This window comes from Amblyraja radiata, chromosome 15 (assembly GCF_010909765.2).
Source record: "Amblyraja radiata isolate CabotCenter1 chromosome 15, sAmbRad1.1.pri, whole genome shotgun sequence".
In the NCBI taxonomy this organism is placed as follows: domain Eukaryota; kingdom Metazoa; phylum Chordata; class Chondrichthyes; order Rajiformes; family Rajidae; genus Amblyraja; species Amblyraja radiata.
In genome coordinates this window covers 53710234-53730176 of record NC_045970.1, presented here as the reverse complement: position 1 = coordinate 53730176, position 19943 = coordinate 53710234, and the positions used below count along the sequence as shown (strand labels likewise).

General features: G+C 47.6%; 3 protein-coding genes across 4 annotated transcripts in view; 2 read left to right on the top strand and 1 right to left on the bottom strand.

Annotated features, from left to right (window-relative positions):
• Positions 1-13361, top strand: part of LOC116981521 (gastrula zinc finger protein XlCGF26.1-like) — a 101014-nt gene extending 87653 nt beyond the window's left edge. Inside the window, exons 2-3 of one of the 2 annotated variants that reach the window (XM_033034587.1) lie at positions 9500-9598; positions 11266-13346. In XM_033034587.1, the coding sequence (XP_032890478.1) occupies positions 11390-12979 (1590 nt within the window). In that variant the 5' untranslated portion in view covers positions 9500-9598; positions 11266-11389 and the 3' untranslated portion in view covers positions 12980-13346. Of the gene's footprint in view, positions 1-9332; positions 9427-9499; positions 9599-11265 lie in introns of those variants that run through there. The other variant, XM_033034586.1, reaches the window with a different exon arrangement.
• The window catches only part of LOC116981456, a 57897-nt gene that overhangs the window by 16269 nt on the left and 21685 nt on the right, over positions 1-19943 (bottom strand). Inside the window, exons 4-8 of the mRNA XM_033034509.1 lie at positions 13725-13999; positions 12473-12532; positions 5968-6273; positions 2101-3640; positions 14-110 (exon numbers count right to left, since the gene is read on the bottom strand). Coding sequence (XP_032890400.1) covers positions 14-110; positions 2101-3640; positions 5968-6273; positions 12473-12532; positions 13725-13999 — 2278 coding nt within the window. The remainder of the gene's footprint in view (positions 1-13; positions 111-2100; positions 3641-5967; positions 6274-12472; positions 12533-13724; positions 14000-19943) is intronic.
• LOC116981559 (oocyte zinc finger protein XlCOF6-like) lies at positions 15903-18337 on the top strand. Its single transcript, XM_033034667.1, has 2 exons — positions 15903-15922; positions 16781-18337. Exon 2 carries the CDS (start codon positions 17170-17172, stop codon positions 18073-18075), a length of 906 nt encoding a protein of 301 aa, XP_032890558.1. The 5' UTR covers positions 15903-15922; positions 16781-17169; the 3' UTR covers positions 18076-18337.

The following is a 19943-nucleotide window of genomic DNA, read 5'->3' as shown; positions in this document are numbered from 1 at the left end:
TTTGGCCACAGACCGCAGGCGCGACTTGGCCGCACCACTTCCGGGGCTCTTCGCGCCTGCGCGCTTGCTATCGCCTGCAACATAGGGTGACTTCTGGGGCACGGAGGTTTCTGGGTAAATAGGGCGCCATGGACATGACCTGAAATCACCGGCTCAGCGTTGCCCAACGAACAACAGCCACTTTGTCCTTGTATGTGGGGAACAGTGACCTCTCGCAACCGATGTGGTCGTTTAGTTGTGAGCATCATTACATTTAAATGTGTCGAAATTCCTTCAAGAAACAATAACTGTTTTATCCTCCCGGAATAAACAGGTAAATGACTAACAGGAACATTCTAAAGTAGTCAACAGAGGAGAAAGACTGGCAGTGACCAGATGCGCCAAAAGGCCAACCTAGGTGCATAGAGAGTCACAGAGGTTTTACAACAGAATTTTATTTGTCACATATCCAAGATATTAAAGTCCAGCCCGGTTTTATGAAGTACTAACAACATAAGAACAAACAACAAATTAGCCCTGGTTGTGATGAACATCAGGATTAACCTCAGTCATAAAAATGCAGTCGCTTGTGGACAAGAGATGTTAAACACCGAACCAAAATCTTATTAAAACTTCTCCGAGTGTGAACGAGCTGATGTGCCATTACCTCAGATAATCAAGTGAAACCCCTCCCACACACGAAACAGATGAATGCCCTCTCCCTAGTGTGAATTCTCTGGTGGGTCATCAGGTTAAATTTACCAGTGAAACCCGACCCAGCTCAGCTGGGAGTGGCAAATGAGAAAGTTGTGAGAATCTCTTCTCACACTAAGAGCAGATGAGTGGCCTCTCCCCGGTGCGAATTCTCTGGTGTGCCAGTAACGGGGATGACTGAGTGAATCCACAGTCAAACGCCACCCAAACTCAAACTCCAACCATGCCCAGTGAACAGTATGTGGCTCCTCCCAGTTCCTCCATAACCAAGGTGTGGCTATGCGCACACGTATAGGGCCCCAGCTATGCCTGCTTCTTTGTAGGGTATGTCAAACTTGTTCGAGGCGTACCGTGGCCCTATCCCTGAACTCTCCCTCCGCTACATTGACGACTGCACATTATTGTCACATGCACCAATTGGTCAAGTGAAATTTGGGGTCACCATACAGCCATACGAATAGAAATGAACACAGAACACGATAGTCTTTAACAAAAACATCCATACACAGTGGAATCAACGTTTCCCACTGTGAGGGAAGGCCCAAAGTTCAGTCATCCTCCTCTTTGATGTTCTTTGATGTATATGTGTTTACATATATATATAAGAAACTAGAAAAATATATATATGTGTGTGTGTGTTATATAATTATATGCATCTATATCACATTTATATATGTGTGTATCACACATATATATATATATATATATATAAAACAAATATATATGTGTTATATATTATATAAATATAATTGCCTTTATGGGTGCATACAAGCAGTTGTGAACAATGGGATTAGATGAATTACAGAGTGCAAGCTTAATACAAAAATCAATTCAAACACAGCCATTAAATGAGCCATTTAAAAATAAAATTTTAAAAAACATTTAAAGACACACAAACTGTTCCCCGCAATGCTGATTACACTGCAAGAAGCATAAATTAAGTCGGGTCGGGTTTACTGAAATGGCGGAAGTTACGCTCCATTGCGTACTACACGACAGTCCATTGGAATTTGTAGGAGTGGTCAATCTTGCTCGGCTCTAAGATCTTTGGTCTGAAGAAAGGTCTCGACCCGGAACGTCGCCTATTCCTTCTCACCATAGATGCTGCCTCACCAGCTGGGTTTCTCCAGCATTTTTGTCTACCTTCGATTTTTCCAGCATCTGCAGTTCTTTCTTAAACAAGTATTCAGCCCTAGATGTGATGAGTAGCAGCAGATACCGCAGACTCCAACACCAGCAGACACTTGTGGACTTGCAACCAGATTCAGCAACTGTGAACAGAGCTTAGTTCAACAGCAAACGGATTCAGCAACTGCGATGGTTAACCCCCCAGTGTGAACTCACTCATGCGTCACTAGGTTGGAAGACTGAGCGAAACCCTTCCCACACACAGGGGAACGACCTCTACTCAGTGTGAATTTGATAGTTGGTCACCAGATCATCAGTGTTGAGCTGCCCACAGTTGGGAGAGGCAAATGGTTTCCCCGCAGCGTGAACTCGCTGGTGGGCCTTCAGCTGGGCAGACTGAATGAATCCCTTCCCACACTCAGAGCAGGTGTACGGCCTCTCACCAGTGTGAACTCTCTGATGTCTCTGTAATGCAGCTAAGTTAGTAAACCCCTTCCCACACACAGAACAAATGAACGGCTTCTCCCCAGTGTGAATTCGCAGGTGTACTTGTAGCCCGTATAATTTACCAAACCCCTTGTCACACACAGAACAAGTGAACGGCTTCTCCCCAGTGTGAATCTGTTGGTGTGAGTGTAGGTGAGATGGCTGTACAAATCCCTTCCCACACACAGAGCAGATGAACGGCCTCTCCCCGCTGTGCATCTGCTGGTGTCTCTGTATGCCAGATACGTCAATAAATCGCTTTCCACACTCAGAACAAGTGAACGGCCTCTCTCCAGTGTGAATCCGCTGGTGTGACTTTAGGTGAGATGACTGTATAAATCCCTTGCCACACTCAGAGCAGGTGAACGGCCTCTCCTCGCTGTGAATCCGCTGGTGTAACTGCAGGTGAGATGACCGCATAAATCCCTTCCCACACTCAGAGCAGGTGAATGGCCTCTCCATGCTGGGCATCTGCTGGTGTCTCTGTTGCACAGATATGTCGATAAATCCCTTCCCTAACTCAGAACAACTGAACAGCCTCTCTCCAGTGTGAATCCGCTTGTGTAACTGTAGGTCCAATGACCGCCTAAATCCCTTCCCACACTCGGAGCAGATGAATGGCTTCACCCCGGTATGAATCAGCTGATGTCTCTGTAGCCCAAGTGATGCAGTAAATCCCTTCCCACAATCAGTACAGGTGAAGGGCTTCTCCCCGGTGTGAATCCGCTGGTGTGACTTTAGGTGAGATGACTGTATAAATCTCTTCCCACACTCAGAACAAGTGAACGGCCTCGCTCCAGTGTGAATCCGCTGGTGTGACTGTAGGTGGCATAACTGCATAAATCCTTTCCCACACTCCGAGCAGGTGAACGGCCTCTCCTCGATGTGAATCAACTGATGTGTTTGTAGCCCAGATGATGCAGTAAATCCCTGCCCACACATAGGACAAGTGAATGGCTTCTCCCCTGTGGGAATTCTCTGCTGTTCCTTCAGGCTGCCGGTCAGAGAGAATCCCTTCCCACAATCAGGACTGGGAATTGGTTTCTCCTCAGCGTGAACTTGCTGTTGGTGACTCTTCAGGTTGTTTGCTTGAGTGAATCCCTTCCCACAATCGGGACAGGGAAATGGTTTCTCCACAACGTGATCTTGCTGGTGGGAAGAATGAGTGAATCCCAGCTCACTCTCAGAGCTAGTGAATAATGTCTCCATGCTGCGGAATTTATGGTGCCTCGTCGGCTCAGCTGACACAGTGAATCCCTCCCACGCGTTCAGGTGCAGGTTAACTGAGGGAGTTTGAGATTCCCGAGCATCAATATCCTGCGCTTGTGCTATCCTGTAAATAAAGTGTTACACTAAATTAACAGGCAAAGATCGGTGTTTCAGACGAGGTAATTTTAGTCTCCATGGTGAACTGTGACATCAAACCGTTATAGCGAGGCTGAAAGTAAAGTGGCCCAGTGCTGACATAATTCAGTGGGTCTGGCAGCATCTCTCAGGATCGTGGATAGGTGATAATTAGATTTAGGGCCCTCTTCTGATCGGATGCGTTACTTTAGGACTATGTGAATATTTTTGTAAACCAGCACCCGCAGTTTCTTGCATCTACTGATCAGACTCTCCAGTGGGCAGGGAACCCGTCTACCTACGATTTTACGGGTATCCATTGCATGTAGTTGGGGGCTATGGGTGAGTGGTGGAATATTGTGTTGGGGGAACCAAGTGGCACCAGTGGGACCCTGTCACAGGTGAGGCCTGGTTCCCCCAAAGCAACCCGTTCCCCAACGCAATATTCCCCCACTCGCCCATGGTCCCCAACTGCGCAGGGGCGACTCTTTTCCCCTTATCCCCCACCAGTCCCACCCCTCCTCTTCAGCCTCCCTCTTTTTAAACTTTTAAAAAAAAGTACAATTGCACTTGCTGCCAGGACTTTAAAAAAACCCCACCACAGGACAAGTTAGTTAGCTGGTCCATAAACTGTAGCGCTATAGTGTACCATTTTGGCGTAATTCGGGTCATGAATCGCACGCACGCACACAGACAAGATGAGAGGTTTAGTAATATAACCATATAACAATTACAGCACGGAAACAGGCCATCTCGGCCCTTCTAGTCCGTGTCGAACACGTATTCTCCCATAGTCCCATCTACCTGCACTCAGACCATAACCCTCGATTCCTTTCCCGTCCATATAACTATCCAATTTATTTTTAAAAGATAAAATCGAACCTGCCTCCACCACCTTCACTGGAAGCTCATTCCACACAGCTACCACTCTCTGAGTAAAGAAGTTCCCCCTCATGTTACCCCTAAACCTCTGTCCCTTAATTCTCAAGTCATGTCCTCATGTTTGAATCTTCCCTACTCTCAGTGGGAAAAGCTTATCCACGTCAACTCTGTATATCCCTCTCATCATTGTAAAGTATGTCATAATATATTAGACAAAGTGGGACCCGTTGGGTCCCGTTCCCCCAACGCAATATTCCAACACTCACCCATAGCCCCCAACTGCGCAGGTGCGGCTGAGGGGTTCCCGTTATGACGCCAGAGATCTCCATTGTGACGCGAGTCACGGCAACCCTCCCCCAACTGCGCCTCGCCATCCCTCTTCTGACCCCTATCCTCCTCCATTCCCCCTCATCCCCAAGCACACCCTCCCCCTCTTCACCCTCCCTCTTCTTTCCCCTGTCCTCCTTCCCTCCCCCTTCCACTCCTTTCCCCTAGCCTGTCACTCCCTCCATAACGCCCCTCCTCTCCCTCTATCCCCCTCCTACCCCACTCTCCCTCCTCCACTTTCGCCTCCTTCCCCCTCCCCTCCCTCAATCCCCCCAGGATCTCGATGTAAACCACCGCTGTTGAGGGGGCGAGCATCCTGGAGTATGGAGGGAGAGGGCCTGAGGCGGGGGTTTAAGAGTTTAAAGATTTCGAAGTTAAAAAATTGATTCTGCTGTAAATTTAGAAGCAATAAACGAATGCTTAAAGTTCTGCACAATAACATGAATGTTTTCGCATTTCTTCTATTACACAAGTGAGATTTCAGCACAATAACACTCGATATTTTTGCTCTATAATATAAACAATCAGAAAGATGTTCAGACAACTCGGTTCTTTCTCTCTGCTCGACAGATTGTAATGTACAAACAATTAATCAACAAGGTCAAAAAAACAAGAGCGCTCGAATCTGCAAAAAAAAATAGCTCCTTCCATCACAGTGAGGAATGTGGGGAATATGCTTATGTTAATTTTTATGTAATTGTGTGTCTTGTTGCTTTTTATTTTACCATGGCTGTATGGTAATTCGAATTTCACTGCACACGTGAAAATAAACAGATAACTGGACCTTTGAAGTACCGTCTATATCTCCAGTTCCCCTGACTCTGAAGAAGGGGCTCGACCAGAAACGTCGCCTATTTCTTTTCTCCAGAGATGCTCTGGTGTGGGCAAGTTGGGCCGAAGGGCCTGTTTCCACACTGTATATCACTCTATGACTATGACTCTATGCCTCCTGACCCTCTGAGTTACTGCAGATTTTTGTGTCCATCTGTCGAGAACATGGATAGACGATCTTTCGAGTCGGGACCTTTTTTCTGACCGGCTGCGTTACTCCAGCACTTTGTGTCGGTTTTAGTGAGGCCGCGCCCGCAGTTCCCTGTATCTACTGACCAGACTGTCCAGGGGGCAGGGAATCCATGTTTACGCTTCCATGGCCGCACCGTCCCCAGGTGACGGGCCACCGTGTCCCCGGGGGCCGCACGGATTCTCCCCGCAGCCGGGGGCCGCTCCTCAGGCCGGGCCTCGGTGTTGACTGATCCCGCGCCCGGATCCCCGCTCCTACCCGCCGCCGACCCTCCGGAGTCTTCTGTCCACGGACCGAATGCGCGCCTTGGCCGCACCCACTTCCGGGGTTCTCCGCGCCTGCGCGCTTGGTATCGCCTGCAACATAGGGCGAGTTCTGGGGCGCGGGGGCTTCTGGGAAAAGAGGACGCCATGGACATAATCTGAAATCACTCAGGTTAAAGACTGACAAGAACATTACAAAGTAGCCAACAGCCAAATGGTCTACCGAAGTATATTGTATGCAAAGAGAGTCACAGAGGTTTTACAACAGAACTTTATTTGTCACATATCCAAGATATTAAAGTCCAGCCCGGTTTTATGAAGTACTAATGACAAGGGGCAGGACAAGGGGTCACAGTTTAAGGATGAGGGGGATATCCTTTAAAACCGAGATGAGAAAAAAAATTTTCACACAGAGAGTGGTGAATCTCTGGAACTCTCTGCCACAGAGGGTAGTTGAGGCCAGTTCATTGGCTATATTTAAGAGGGAGTTAGATGTGGCCCTTGTGGCTAAGGGGATCAGAGGGTTTGGAGAGAAGGCAGGTACGGGATACTGAGTTGGATGATCAGCCATGATCATATTGAATGGCGGTGCAGGCTCGAAGGGCCGAATGGCCTACTCCTGCATCTAATTTCTATGTTTCTATGTTTCTATAAGTACAATCCTCAAATGTACCCCAAATTAGCCCTGGTTGTGATGAACATCAAGATTAACCACAGTCACAAAACATGCAATCGCTTGTGGACAAGAGATGTTAAACACTGAACCAAAATCTTACTTAAACTTTCTTGGAGTGTGAACAAGCTGGTGAGCCATGACCTCAGATAATCAAGCGAAACGCTTCGCACATACAGAACAGGTGAACAGCCTCTACTCAGCGTGAATTTGCTGGTTGGTCATCAGTGTTGACCTGCCCACAGTTGGGAGAGGTAAATGGTTTCCTCACAGCGTGAACTGGCTGGTGGGTCTTCAGCTGGGAAGACTGAATGAATCCCCTTGTCACACACAGAACAAGTGAACGGCTTCTCCACAGTATGAATCCGCTGGTGTTTCTGTAGCACAGATACGTCACTAAATCCCTTCCCACACTCAGAACGGCCTCTCCTCCACTCATTTTGAAGTATATCTAATTGAGGTTTCTTGGATGCGGCCTTATTAGATTACAGCTAACTTAATGCGACATTCCAACATGAAAAGGCTCCCCACCCCTGATCTAAAAAGGGGGAGAAGGCAGGAACGGGGTACTGATTGGGGATGATCAGCCATGATCATATTGATTGGCTGTGCTGGCTCGAAAGGCCGAATGGCCTACTCCTGCACCTATTGTCTATTGTCTATTGTCTAAATCATTAATGTATATTGTAAAAAGCTGCGGTCCCAGCACCGAGCCTTCCTGTCATTCTGAAAGGGATCCGTTAATCCTTGCTCTTTGTTTCCTGTCTGCCAACCAATTTTCTATCCATGTCAGTACCCTACCCCCAATACCATGTGCTCTAATTTTGCCCATTAATCTCCAATGTGAGACCTTATCAAAGGCTTTCTGAAAGCCAGGTACACTACATCCACTGGCTCTCGTTTATCCATTTCCCTAGTTACATCCTCAAAAAATTCAAACCTGGGTCTCTGGCGCTGTAAGGCAGCAACTCTACCTCTACGCCATCCCTATGCCCAAGTGGGAAGGGATTCTCTTGAGATAGCCTGCAGATAGTGGCACCTGCAGATTCAACCTTTAATAAAAAAAATTATCGTGACAATAATAAACTTGTAGCTATTACAGAGACTTTATCAGCTGGGAACAGCTCCTTCCAAGACTGCAATAAACTGCCGCGAATTATGGACACAGGCAAGATCATCGCACAAACTAACCTTCCGTCCATTGACTCCATTTTTACCTCACTCTGCCTCAGCAAGGCCAGCAGCATCATCAAGATCTAGTCACTCCTTTTTCACCCCACTCCCATTGGGCAAAAGGTATATAGGTGAAAAACGCACACCTTCAGATTCAGGGCCAGTTTCTTCCCAGCTGTTATCCGGCAACTGAATTGAATTGAATTGAATTTCCTTTATTGTCATTCAGACCTTTCAGTCTGAACGAAATTTCGTGCCTGCAGTCATACATACAATAATACAATAATAGACAACAGGACAGACAGTAAACACAAATTAACATCCACCACAGTGAGTCCGCCAAGCACCTCCTCACTGTGATGGAGGCAAAAATCTTAGGGCTGCAGTCTCTTCCCTCCTCTTCTCCCTCTGCGCTGAGGCGATACCCCACCGGGCGATGGTAAAATCAGTCCCACGGCTCACCGAGCTCCGCGAACGGGCCGGTTCAAACACCGGGGTGGTCGAAGCTGCCGCCCTCCAGTCCAGCGGACGCAGCTGTTGACGACGTCGTCCACTGGATCCCGGCCGAACCCCGGTACCTACTACAACTAGAGTAGTCCTGAATCAACTTACTACAACTAGAGTAGTCCTGAACTATTATCTACTGTACCTCATAGGTGACCTTCAGACTATAATTAGTCGGACTCTACAAGGCTTTACCTTGAACTAAATGTTATCCTCCTTATCATGTATCTATACACTAAATGGCTCACTTGTAATCATGTATTGTCTTTCCGTTGACTGGTTAGCACGCAACCAAAGCTTTTCACTGCACCTCATTACACGTAACAATAAACTAAACATTATCTTTCAAAATGCTCTGGGAAGTATTGTTAGTGCGAGTCATAACAATCATGTATTGACTATCCACTGGCTGGTTAGTAAGCAACAACAGCTTACACATGAAAATAAACTAAACTGAATGTTATCTTTGAAAATGCCCTGGGAAATATTGTTATTGCGAGTCATGAAAGCACTCTCACCCCCGTAACCATCTTTCTTTGGACACAATTTTGTTCTAACGCCATTGTCCGGCGCACGTGTTTTCTTTGGATCACAATTGCTGCAGAACCACAATATTACAGTTCAAAATTCCCACCCCTTCGATGTGTTTTAATTTGAACAAATAATTCATCATGTCGCTTGAGGGAGCTAGCTGTGTTAAATTGCCTCCCGAGTCTCCACACAAAAAGACCAAGTGGCTGCTGTCCACTGGGGAACGTTGAGCCGGTGATTTCAGATCCATGGCGTCCATTTAACCCAGAAACCTCCGCGCCCCAGAACTCGCCCTATGTTGCAGGCGACACCAAGCGCGCAGGCGCGGAGAGCCCCGATGTAGGTGCGGCCAAGGCGCGCATGCGGTCCGTGGACAAAAGACTCCGGAGGATCGGCGGCGGGTAGGAGCGGGGATCCGGGCGCGGGATCAGTCAACACCGAGGCCCGGCCTGAGGAGCGGCCCCCGGCTGCGGGGAGAATCGGTGCGGCCCCCGGGGACACGGTGGCCCGTCACCTGGGGACGGTGCGGCCATGGAAGCGTAAACATGGATTCCCTGCCCCCTGGATAGTCTGGTCAGTAGATACAGGGAACTGCGGGCGCGGCTTCACAAAAAAAGGACACAAAGTGCTGGAGTAACGCAGCCGGTCAGAGAAAAGGTCCTGACTGGAAAGATCGCGTATCCATGTTCTCTAGAGAGATAGACAAAAAAAGCTGCAGTAACTCAGAGGGTCAGGCAGCATAGAGTCATAGTCATAGAGTGATATACAGTACGGAAACAGGCCCTTCGGCCACATTTGCCCACACCAGAGCATCTCTGCAGAAAAGAAATAGGCGACGTTTCGGGTCGAGACCTTTCTTCAGACTGAGAATATGGGAGAGCAGAACGAGAGATATAGACGGTACACAGGAGAAATGAATGGAACGTAGGGAAAAAGCAACGATCATCCCCAAGGAAACGTGGGAAACACAATTGTTAGCCGTGGGATAGGTGACATCCCAGATAGATGAGCTAAACAGGACGACAGTCGGAAGAAGGGTTTCGGCCCGAAACGTTGCCTATCTCCTTCGCTCCATAGATGCTGCTGCACCCGCTGAGTTTCTCCAACATCTTTGTGTACCGACAGTAAAACTAGTACGACTAAGGTGGGGGAGGGACTGAGAGAGAGGGGATGCCGGGGTTTTGGCAACTGGGAGATGGTGCCGACCCGCTGCGATTCTCCGGCAGTTTGAGTCATTTTCGAGCAGCTCGATCATCTACCCCGAGTGTCGAATAGAATGAGCATCGTCGCAGAAATGGCCCACTCTGATGCAGACAGACAGACAGACAGAAACCAGCGATTTGTTTTGATTTAGTTTAGTTTGCGCCGAACAACGATCCCCACACGTTAACACTGTCCTGCACGCACTAGGGGCATTTTTTTGCACATTTACACAAAGCTAGTTAGCGGACAGACCTGCCCGTCTTTGGAGTGTGGGAGGAAACCGACGATCTCGGAGAAAACCCACGTAGTCACGGGGAGAACGTACAGACTCCATACAGGCAGCACATGTGGTAGGGTCCGATCCTGGGTCTCCGGCACTGCAAGCGGTGTAAGGCGGGCAGTAGCTCTACCGCTACGCCACCGTGATTAGATATAATACAGATAATAAAAAGGAAGTGCAGATGCAGGTTTATTCCAAATGCAGATCGACGCAAGACTGGAGTAACTCAGTGGGTCGGGCAGCATGTTTCGGGTCGGGGCCCTTCTCCGGACTGATTATGGTGGGGCGACGGTGCCGGTCCGTGCCTCTCTCCCGTCCGGGACGGTGCTGGCTGGCGGCAGCCGGCACTTCAGCGCATGCGCGTCAGTTGGACCGTGATGGATAGACCAGTTTCTGGTTCGCGGGGGGTTGTGGGCAATAAGGCGGCCATGGGTAACACACCAGCGATTATTTGGGAAAAGCGAGCACGTGCTCCCTGCTCACCGAAGAGTGTGATCCATAGGTACGATGAACCACAGATGCTGGTTTACATTAATATTTACAAAGTGCTATAGTAACGCATCCGATCAGGAGAAGGGCCCTGAATCGAACTATCACATATCAATGCTCTCGAGAGATGCTGACTGACCCGCTGAATTACTGTAGCACTTTGTGTCCTTTTGTGTCAGCGAATCTGATGTGGAGCTCAGATAGAAGATGAGGGCTTGTTCCCCCAGCTTACTTTGCCTGTTAATTTAGTGTAAACCTTTTTTTACAGGATAGAACAAGCAGAGGATATTGATGCTCAGGAATCTCAAACTCCTTCAGTTAACCAGCACCTGAACACGTGGGAGGGATTCACTGTGTCAACTGAGCCGACGAGGCACCATAAATTCCCCAGCATGGAGACATTATTCACTAGCTCCGAGAGTGAACTGCGATTCACTCAATCTTCCCACCAGCAAGATCGCGCTGTGGAGAAACCATTTCTCTGTCCCGATTGTGGGAAGGGATTCACTCAAGCAAACAACCTGAAGAGACACCAACAGCAAGTTCACGGTGAGGAGAGACCAATTCCCTGTCCAGACTGTGGGAAGGTATTCTCTCAAGCCTGCCACCTGAAGAGACACCAACAGCGAGCTCACACTGATCAGAAAACATTTCCCTGTCCCGATTGTGGGAAGGGATTCTCTCAAGCCTGCAACTTGAAGAAACACCAGATAATTCACACGGGGGAGAAGCCCTTCATCTGTTCTGTTTGTGGGAAGAGATTTACTGCATCCTCTGGGCTACAGAGACACCAGCTGATTCACACTGGGGAGAGGCCATTCACCTGTTCTGAGTGTGGGAAGGGCTTTGTTCAATTGGCAAACCTCAGGACACACTATCAAATTCACACCGGGGAGAGACCGTTCATCTGCTCTGAGTGTGGCAAGGGATTTACACAATTATGTGGGCTGCAGAAACACCAGCGAATTCACATTGGAGAGAGACCGTTCACATGTTCTGTGTGCGGGAAGGGATTTACTGATTTCTCTGGGCTACAGACACACCACCAGATTCACAGCGGCGAGAGGCCGTTCATCTGCTCTGAGTGTGGGAAGGGATTCACTGATTCTTCCAGCTTGCTGACCCACCGGCGAATTCACACTGGGGAGAGGCCGTTCACTTGTTCCGTGTGTGGGATGGGATTTGTACAGTTATCTCAGCTACAGACACACCAGCCTATTCACACCGGGAAGAGGCCATTCACTTGTTCTGTGTGTGGGAAGGGATTTATACATTCATATCGGCTACGGTCACACCAAAGGATTCACACTGGCGAGAGGCCGTTCGCCTGTTCTGTGTGTGGGAAGGGATTCACTGGGTTGAACTACCTGAAAAAACATCAACGACTTCACACCACGGAGAGGCCGTTCCCTTGTTCTGTGTGCGGGAAAGTATTTATAGATACATCTCGGCTACAATTACACCAGAGGACTCACACTGGGGAGAGGCCGTTCGCCTGTTCTGTGTGCGGGAAAGGATTCGCTGGGTTGAACTGCCTGAAAAGACATGAGCGAGTTCACACCGGGGAGAGACCGTTCACTTGTTTTGTGTGTGAGAAGGGATTTATGGATGCATCTCAGCTAAAATCACACCTGCGGACTCACACGGGAGAGAAGCCGTTCACTTGTTCTGTGTGTGACAAGGGGTTTGGTAAATTACATGGGCTACAAATACACCAGCGAATACACACTGGGGAGAAGCCGTACACTTGTTCTGTGTGTGAGAAGGGGTTTACTAACTTAGCTGCGTTACAGAGACACCAGAGAATTCACACTGGAGAGAGGCCGTACACCTGCTCTGAGTGTGGGAAGGGATTCATTCAGTCTTCCCAGCTGAAGACCCACCAGCGAGTTCACGCTGCGGGGAAACCATTTGCCTCTCCCAACTGTGGGCAGGTTTGCATTGTTGATCTGGAGACCAACCAGCAAATTCACACTGAGTAGAGGCCGTTCACCTGTTCTGTGTGTGGGAAGGGATTCACTCTGTCTCCCAACCTGGTGACCCTCATGTGTGTGTTCACACTGGGGGAAGGCAGTGGGGGGGGGGTGGTTGCTGAATCTGGTTGCAAGTTCAGGTTGCAAGTCCACAAGTGTCTGCTGCTGTTGGAGTCTGTGGTTTCTGCTGCTGCTCATCACGTCTAGGACTGAATCTTGGTCACTGGGCTCAGTTGGGGTTTTGAGTTTATTTTATTGTTTTTGCCACGTGTACTGAGGTACAGTGAAAAGCTTTTACATGGGGTGAAGCCTCGCGGGCGCTGGCAGTCGTGGATGGGCCACATGGGAGCCGGATGACGCACTGCAGGGCATAAAAGGGGGGGGGGGGGTGAAGAAAAGGAGGACCTGGTGTAGGGGGACCGCCATGAGGGGTGGGGGGGAGAATAAGTGAGGGCCCTTGGGTAGGCAAGCAAAGTGTTTAACTGTGACTTGTCACAGGTGACATAAAGTATTCATTCATTCAAAGGAAAGACTTTGATATTGTCATTGCTGTATCTGAGCTGGGATTTAATATTCTGGGTCTGTGATAAATAAATGAGTTTGATTGTAAACCCAGTGTCTCAGGTCCTTGTGTCTGTCTCTGCAACACACTCGATGCTGGTGGAGAGGCCATTCGGCCCAGCTGGTCCATGCCACTGTTTCTGCTCCTTCGATGACCCAGGGGGGTCCACATTCTTCTGAGTTCATGAGTTACAGGAGCAAATCAGTCAGCATCGAGTCCCGGCTGCGAAGAGAATCAGTGCGGCCCTCGGGGACACGGTGTCCTGCCACCTGGGGACGGTGCCGGCCCTTCCCCCTCTCCCTCCGCACCCGGGCCCCGGGGAGTTTCCCGCCCGTCAGTGATGGTGCTGGCGGCGGCCGGTCTGTGTGGCGCATGTGCATCGACTGCACGGTGACGCATGGACCGGTTTCTGTCACGCCGGGGATTATGGGTAAAGTGGCGGCCATGGCCAACAACCCCGCGATGTGCTGCAGAACCGCAGAGCGTGTTTGTGACCGCAAGCATGGATTTTCTGTCCCAAGGGAGTGTGATGAGAACCTTCAAGCAATTACAGGAGTTTTGACGTGCTCGGTAATCTGACTTAGGTTAATTGTGGTGTTCATCACAACGACGACTCAACCCTGGTCATTGGGCACATTTGGCATTTCTTATGTTGTTTGTACTTCCTATAATTTGGCTGGATTTAATATCTTGGACAAATGACAAATAAAATAGTTCTGTTGTAAGAGCTCTTGGACTCTCTGCATATAATATACCTAGGTTGGCCATTCGGCGCATCTGATCACGGCCAGTCGTTCTCCTCTGTTGACTACTTTGGAATGTTCTTAGTCTTTAACCTGTTTATTCCGGGAGGGTAAAACGGTTATTGGTTCATAAGTCTGAAATTCGACACTTTTAAATGTAATAAGGTTCACAACCAAACGACCACATCGGTTGCGAGAGGTTACTGTTCCCCCACATACAAGGACAAAGTGGCTATTGTCCTTTGGGGAACGCTGAACCGGTGGTTTCAGGTCATGTCCATGGCGCCATCTTCACCCAGAAACCTCCGCGCCCCAGAACTCGCCCTATGTTGCAGGCGATACCAAGCGCGCAGGCGCGGAGAACCCCGGAAGCGTTGCTGCCAAGGCGCGCATGCGGTCCGTGGACAAAACACTCCGGAGGATCGGCGGCGGCGGGAAGGAGCGAGGCAAAGATCTTTGGGTCGGGCGCAGGATCAGTCAACACTCAGGTGGCCCGTCACCTGGGGACGGTGCCGGCCATGGGTAACACGCCGGAGATTTACTTCCCGATCCGCAGCGCGTTTGGAAGCGTAAACATGGATTAGGTATGTTGCAAAGCCTACCTGAAGCGTCTTTGAAAATCTGCCGCTGCGGGTGTGCGCGATTTTGGCGCCGTTTAGAGGGGGCGGGTTTAAAACGCGATTTTCTCTAAGCTGTTCAAATCGAAGATGTTCAGCCTAGTTAATTATTAACGAAAAATCGCTGGAAGACCCCGTCGCAAAAGCTATTATTAGGTTTAAAGGCCTTGAATAATAGTTATAGTAGTTTAAAAATCAATCTAAACCCGCGACCGCCAGCAACCGCAGGGTCTCATAAAGCAGATATCTGAAGTTAGGTTGTATATTTTTACATTAAAAAGGGCTTCTAAAGATCCCTTTATACAAAGTTTAATATTGCGAGCAGCTCATTTTGGGCCCACTATATCGCGCAGTATTTTTCTGGGCATTTGGGGCACAAATCTACCGCAATGTGAACGTTCTAAACCAGCGCGTTCCACAGGGACCCACTGGAAAGATGATTTAAATGGGCATTTATTTACAGCAATTGAGCACTAAATTCCTTCCATTTGGCCTATAAATTAATGTAAATGAGATTTAAAAATCATGTTTTATTGTGAATTATTTGTGAATATTATTTGGACATTTAGGCTATTTAAAAATGTTAATCATTTATTAAGAAATGGATAGATGTTTAGATCTAGTAATTGAAGTCTGAAATTAGCTACAATTAGGTAACTAACTAATTATATGCTTTAATTTCAGGTCATCCAAGTAAGATTATTTTATATTTGTTTCAGAATGCTTCAATCTATGATAACTGAAAATTTCATTCAGTTCTCTTAATTTTTAAGAAAGTTATGGGCTTTTGACTGTTCACGATCACAACTTTTTTGTTATGTCCATAGAAAATCAATAGGGAACAAGATGCTCATTTCCGAGTATGAAAATGGCCATAACTTTTTAAATACTTGAGATATGAAAGTGAATTAGGTGTCAAATTAAACTTATTTTTATGCTTTATCTGATGGGATAAATTACAGACTTGATTTTTAAAATCTCAAAATTTTGTAACATTGCTACATGGATTCCCTGCCCCCCAGATAGTCTGGTCAGTAGATACAGGGAACTGCGGGCGCGGCCTCACTAAAAACGACACAAAGTGCTGGAGTAACGCAGCCGGTCAGAAAAAAAGGTCCCGACTCGAAAGGTCGTCTATCCATGTTCTCCAGAGATAGATTAAAAAAAGTTGGAGTAACTCAGAGGGTCAGGCGGCAAAGAGTCATAGTCATAGAGTGATATACAGTGTGGAAACAGGCCCTTCGGCCCAACTTGCTCACACCAGAGCATCTTTGGGGTAAATAAAAAGGTCGAGCCCCTTCTACAGAGTCAGGGGAACTGGAGATATAGACTTGAGAGAAATGAATGGAACGATAATCAAGAAAATGTGGGGTTCACAAGTGCCCGTCTTCCTTCCGGTCAGTGATGGTGCTGGGCAAAGATCATAGAGGAGCTCCTCTATGATCTTTGGTGCTGGGGGCAGCTGGCATCGTGATGGATACACCTGTTTCTGGCTCGCAGGGGATTTTGGGTAACAGGGCGGCCATGGATAACGCACCAGCGTTTTGCTGCTGCACCGCAGAGCGTGTTTGGAAATACAAGCATGGGTACCCTGTCCAGCAGAGAGTCTGATCAGTAGATGCACGAAACTGCGGGTGCTGTTTTACAAAAATATTCACATAGTGCTATAGTAACGCATCCGATCAGAAGAAGGGCCCTGAATCCAATTATCACCTATCCACGTTCCCGAGAGATGCTGCCTGACCCACTGAATTATTTCAGCACTGGGGCAGTTTAATTTCAGCCTCGCTGTCATGGTTTGATATCACAGTTCACAGTGGAGAGTAAAATTACCTCCTCTGAAACACCGATCTTTGCCTGTTAATTTAGTGTAATCCATTTTTTACAGGATAGAACAAACAGAGGATTGATGCTCTGGAATCTCAAACTCCTTGAGTGAAACTGCACCTGAATGCGTGGGAGGGATTCACTGTGTCAGCTGAGCCGACGAGGCACCATAAATTCCGCAGCATGGAGACATTATTCACTAGCTCTGAGAGTGAGCTGGGATTCACTCAATCTTCCCACCAGCAAGACCACGCTGTGGAGAAACCATTTCCCTGTCCCGATTGTGGGAAGTGATTCACTCAAACAAACAACCTGAAGAGACACCAAAAGCAAGTTCACGCTGAAGAGAAACCAATTCCCAGTCCTGATTGTGGGAAGGGATTCCCTCAGGCCGGCAACCTGAAGGAACACCAGAGAATTCCCACAGGTGAGAAGCCATTCACTTGTCCTATGTGTGGGCAGGGATTTACTGCATCATCTGGGCTACAGACACATCAGCTGATTCACACCGTGGAGCGGCCGTTCACCTGTTCTGAGTGTGGGAAGGGGTTTACCCAATTGTGTGGGCTGCAGAAACACCAGCAGGTTCACATCATGGAGAGGCCATTCACCTGCTCTGAGTGTGGGAAGGGATTTACGCAGTCATCTCACCTAAAGTCACACCAGCGGATTCACACTAGAGAGAGGCCGTTCACTTGTTCTGAGTGTGGGAAGGAATTTAGTGACATATCTGAGCTGCAGAGACACCAGCAGAAGCACAGCGGGGAGAGGCCGTTCACCTGCTCTGAGTGTGGGCAGCGATTCATGCAGTCATCTCACCTGAAGAGACACCAGCGGATTCACACTGGCGAGAGGCCGTTCACTTGTTCTGAGTGTGGAAAGGGATTTATTGACCAATCTGGCATACAGAGACACCAGCAGATGCACAGTGGGGAGAGGCCGTTCATCTGCTCCGAGTGTGGGAAGGGATTTGTACAGCCATCTCAGCTACAAGTACACCAGCGGATTCACACTGGGGAGAGGCCGTTCCCTTGTTCTGTGTGTGGGACGGGGTTTACTAACTTAGCTGCGTTACAGATCCATCACAGAATTCACACCGGAGAGAGGCCCTTCATTTGCTCTGTGTGTGGGAAGGGCTTTAATAACTTAGCTGCAGTACAGAGACATCAGAGAATTCACACTGGAGAGAGGCCGTACACCTGCTCTGAGTGTGGGAAGGGATTTAGCGACACATCTGCGCTACGGAGACACCACCGGATTCACACTGGGGAGAGGCCATACACCTGCTCTGAGTGTGGGAAGGGATTCGTTGAATCGTTTGTGTTATTGAGACACCAGAGAATTCACACCAGATAGAAGGTGTTCTCCTGTTCTGGGCATGCAGTAGTGCAGTTGTAGTAATATTTTATTTTGAACATGTAAAACAAAAAAAAGTTAAAAAATAAAGCCAAAATAACAATAAAATGAAATGAACAATAAACCTATACATTGAATAACTTCTCATACACATGACAAATTAAATCTTACATGTTCGAAAAGGAGTAGGAGGAAGTATACACTTATTTATTCCACCCCTTCCCTGCTGCTCAAAATATGAATTCACAAACTTTCTCATCTACATATAATCACAGATATATATATATATATATATATATATATACAGTGGCTTGCAAAAGTATTCATACCCCTTGAACTTTTCCACATTTTGTCACGTTACAACCACAAACGTAAATGTATTTTATTGGGATTTTATGTGATAGACCAACACAAAGTGGCGCATAATTGTGAAGTGGAAGGAAAATGATACATGGTTTTCAAATTTTTTTACAAATAAAAAACTGAAAAGTGTGGCGTGCAAAAGTATTCAGCCCCCTTTACTCTGATACCCCTAAATCAAATCCAGTGCAACCAATTGCCTTCAGAAGTCACCTAATTAGTAAATAGAGTCCACTTGTGTGTAATCTAATCTCAGTATAAATACAGCTGTTCTGTGAAGGCCTCAGAGATTTGTTAGAGAACATTAGTGAACAAACAGCATCATGAAGTCCAAGGAACACACCAGACAGGTCAGGGATAAAGTTGTGGAGAAGTTTAAAGCAGGGTCAGGTTATAAAAAAATATCCCAAGCTTTGAACATCTCACAGAGCACTGTTCAATCCATCATTCGAAAATGGAAAGAGTATGGCACAACTGCAAACCTACCAAGACATGGCCGTCCACCTAAACTGACAGGCCGGGCAAGGAGAGCATTGATCAGAGAAGCAACCAAGAGGCCCATGGTAACTCTGGAGGAGCTGCAGAGATCCACAGCTCAGGTGGGAGAATCTGTCCACAGGACAACTATTAGTCGTGCACTCCACAAATCAGGCCTTTATGGAAGAGTGGCAAGAAGAAAGCCATTGTTGAAAAAAAGCCATAAGAAGTCCCGTTTGCAGTTTGCCACAAGCCATGTGGGGGACACAGCAAACATGTGGAGGAAGGTGCTCTGGTCAGATGAGACCAAAATTGAAGTTTTTGGCCTAAATGCAAAACGCTATGTGTGGCGGAAAACTAACACTGCACATCACCCTGAACACACCATCCCCACTGTGAAACGTGGTGGCAGCATCATGCTGTGGGGATGCTTTTCTTCAGCAGGGACAGGGAAGCTGGTCAGAGTTGATGGATGGAGCCAAATATAGGGTAATCCTGGAAGAAAACCTGTTAGAGTCTGCAAAAGACTTGAGACTGGGGTGGAGGTTCACCTTCCAGCAGGACAACGACCCTAAACATACAGCCAGAGCTACAATGGAATGGTTTAGATCAAAGCATATTCATGTGTTAGAATGGCCCAGTCAAAGTCCAGACCTAAATCCAATTGAGAATCTCTGGCAAGACTTGAAAATTGCTGTTCACAGACGCTCTCCATCCAATCTGACTGAGCTTGAGCTATTTTACAAAGAAGAATGGGCAAAAATTTCAGTCTCTAGCTGTGCAAAGCTGGTAGAGACATACCCCCAAAAGACTTGCAGCTGTAATTGCAGCGAAAGGTGGTTCTACAAAGTATTGACTCAGGGGGGCTGAATACTTTTGCCCGCCACACTTTTCAGTTTTTTATTTGTAAAAAAATTTGAAAACCATGTATCATTTTCCTTCCACTTCACAATTATGCACCACTTTGTGTTGGTCTATCACATAAAATCCCAATAAAATACATTTACGTTTGTGGTTGTAACGTGACAAAA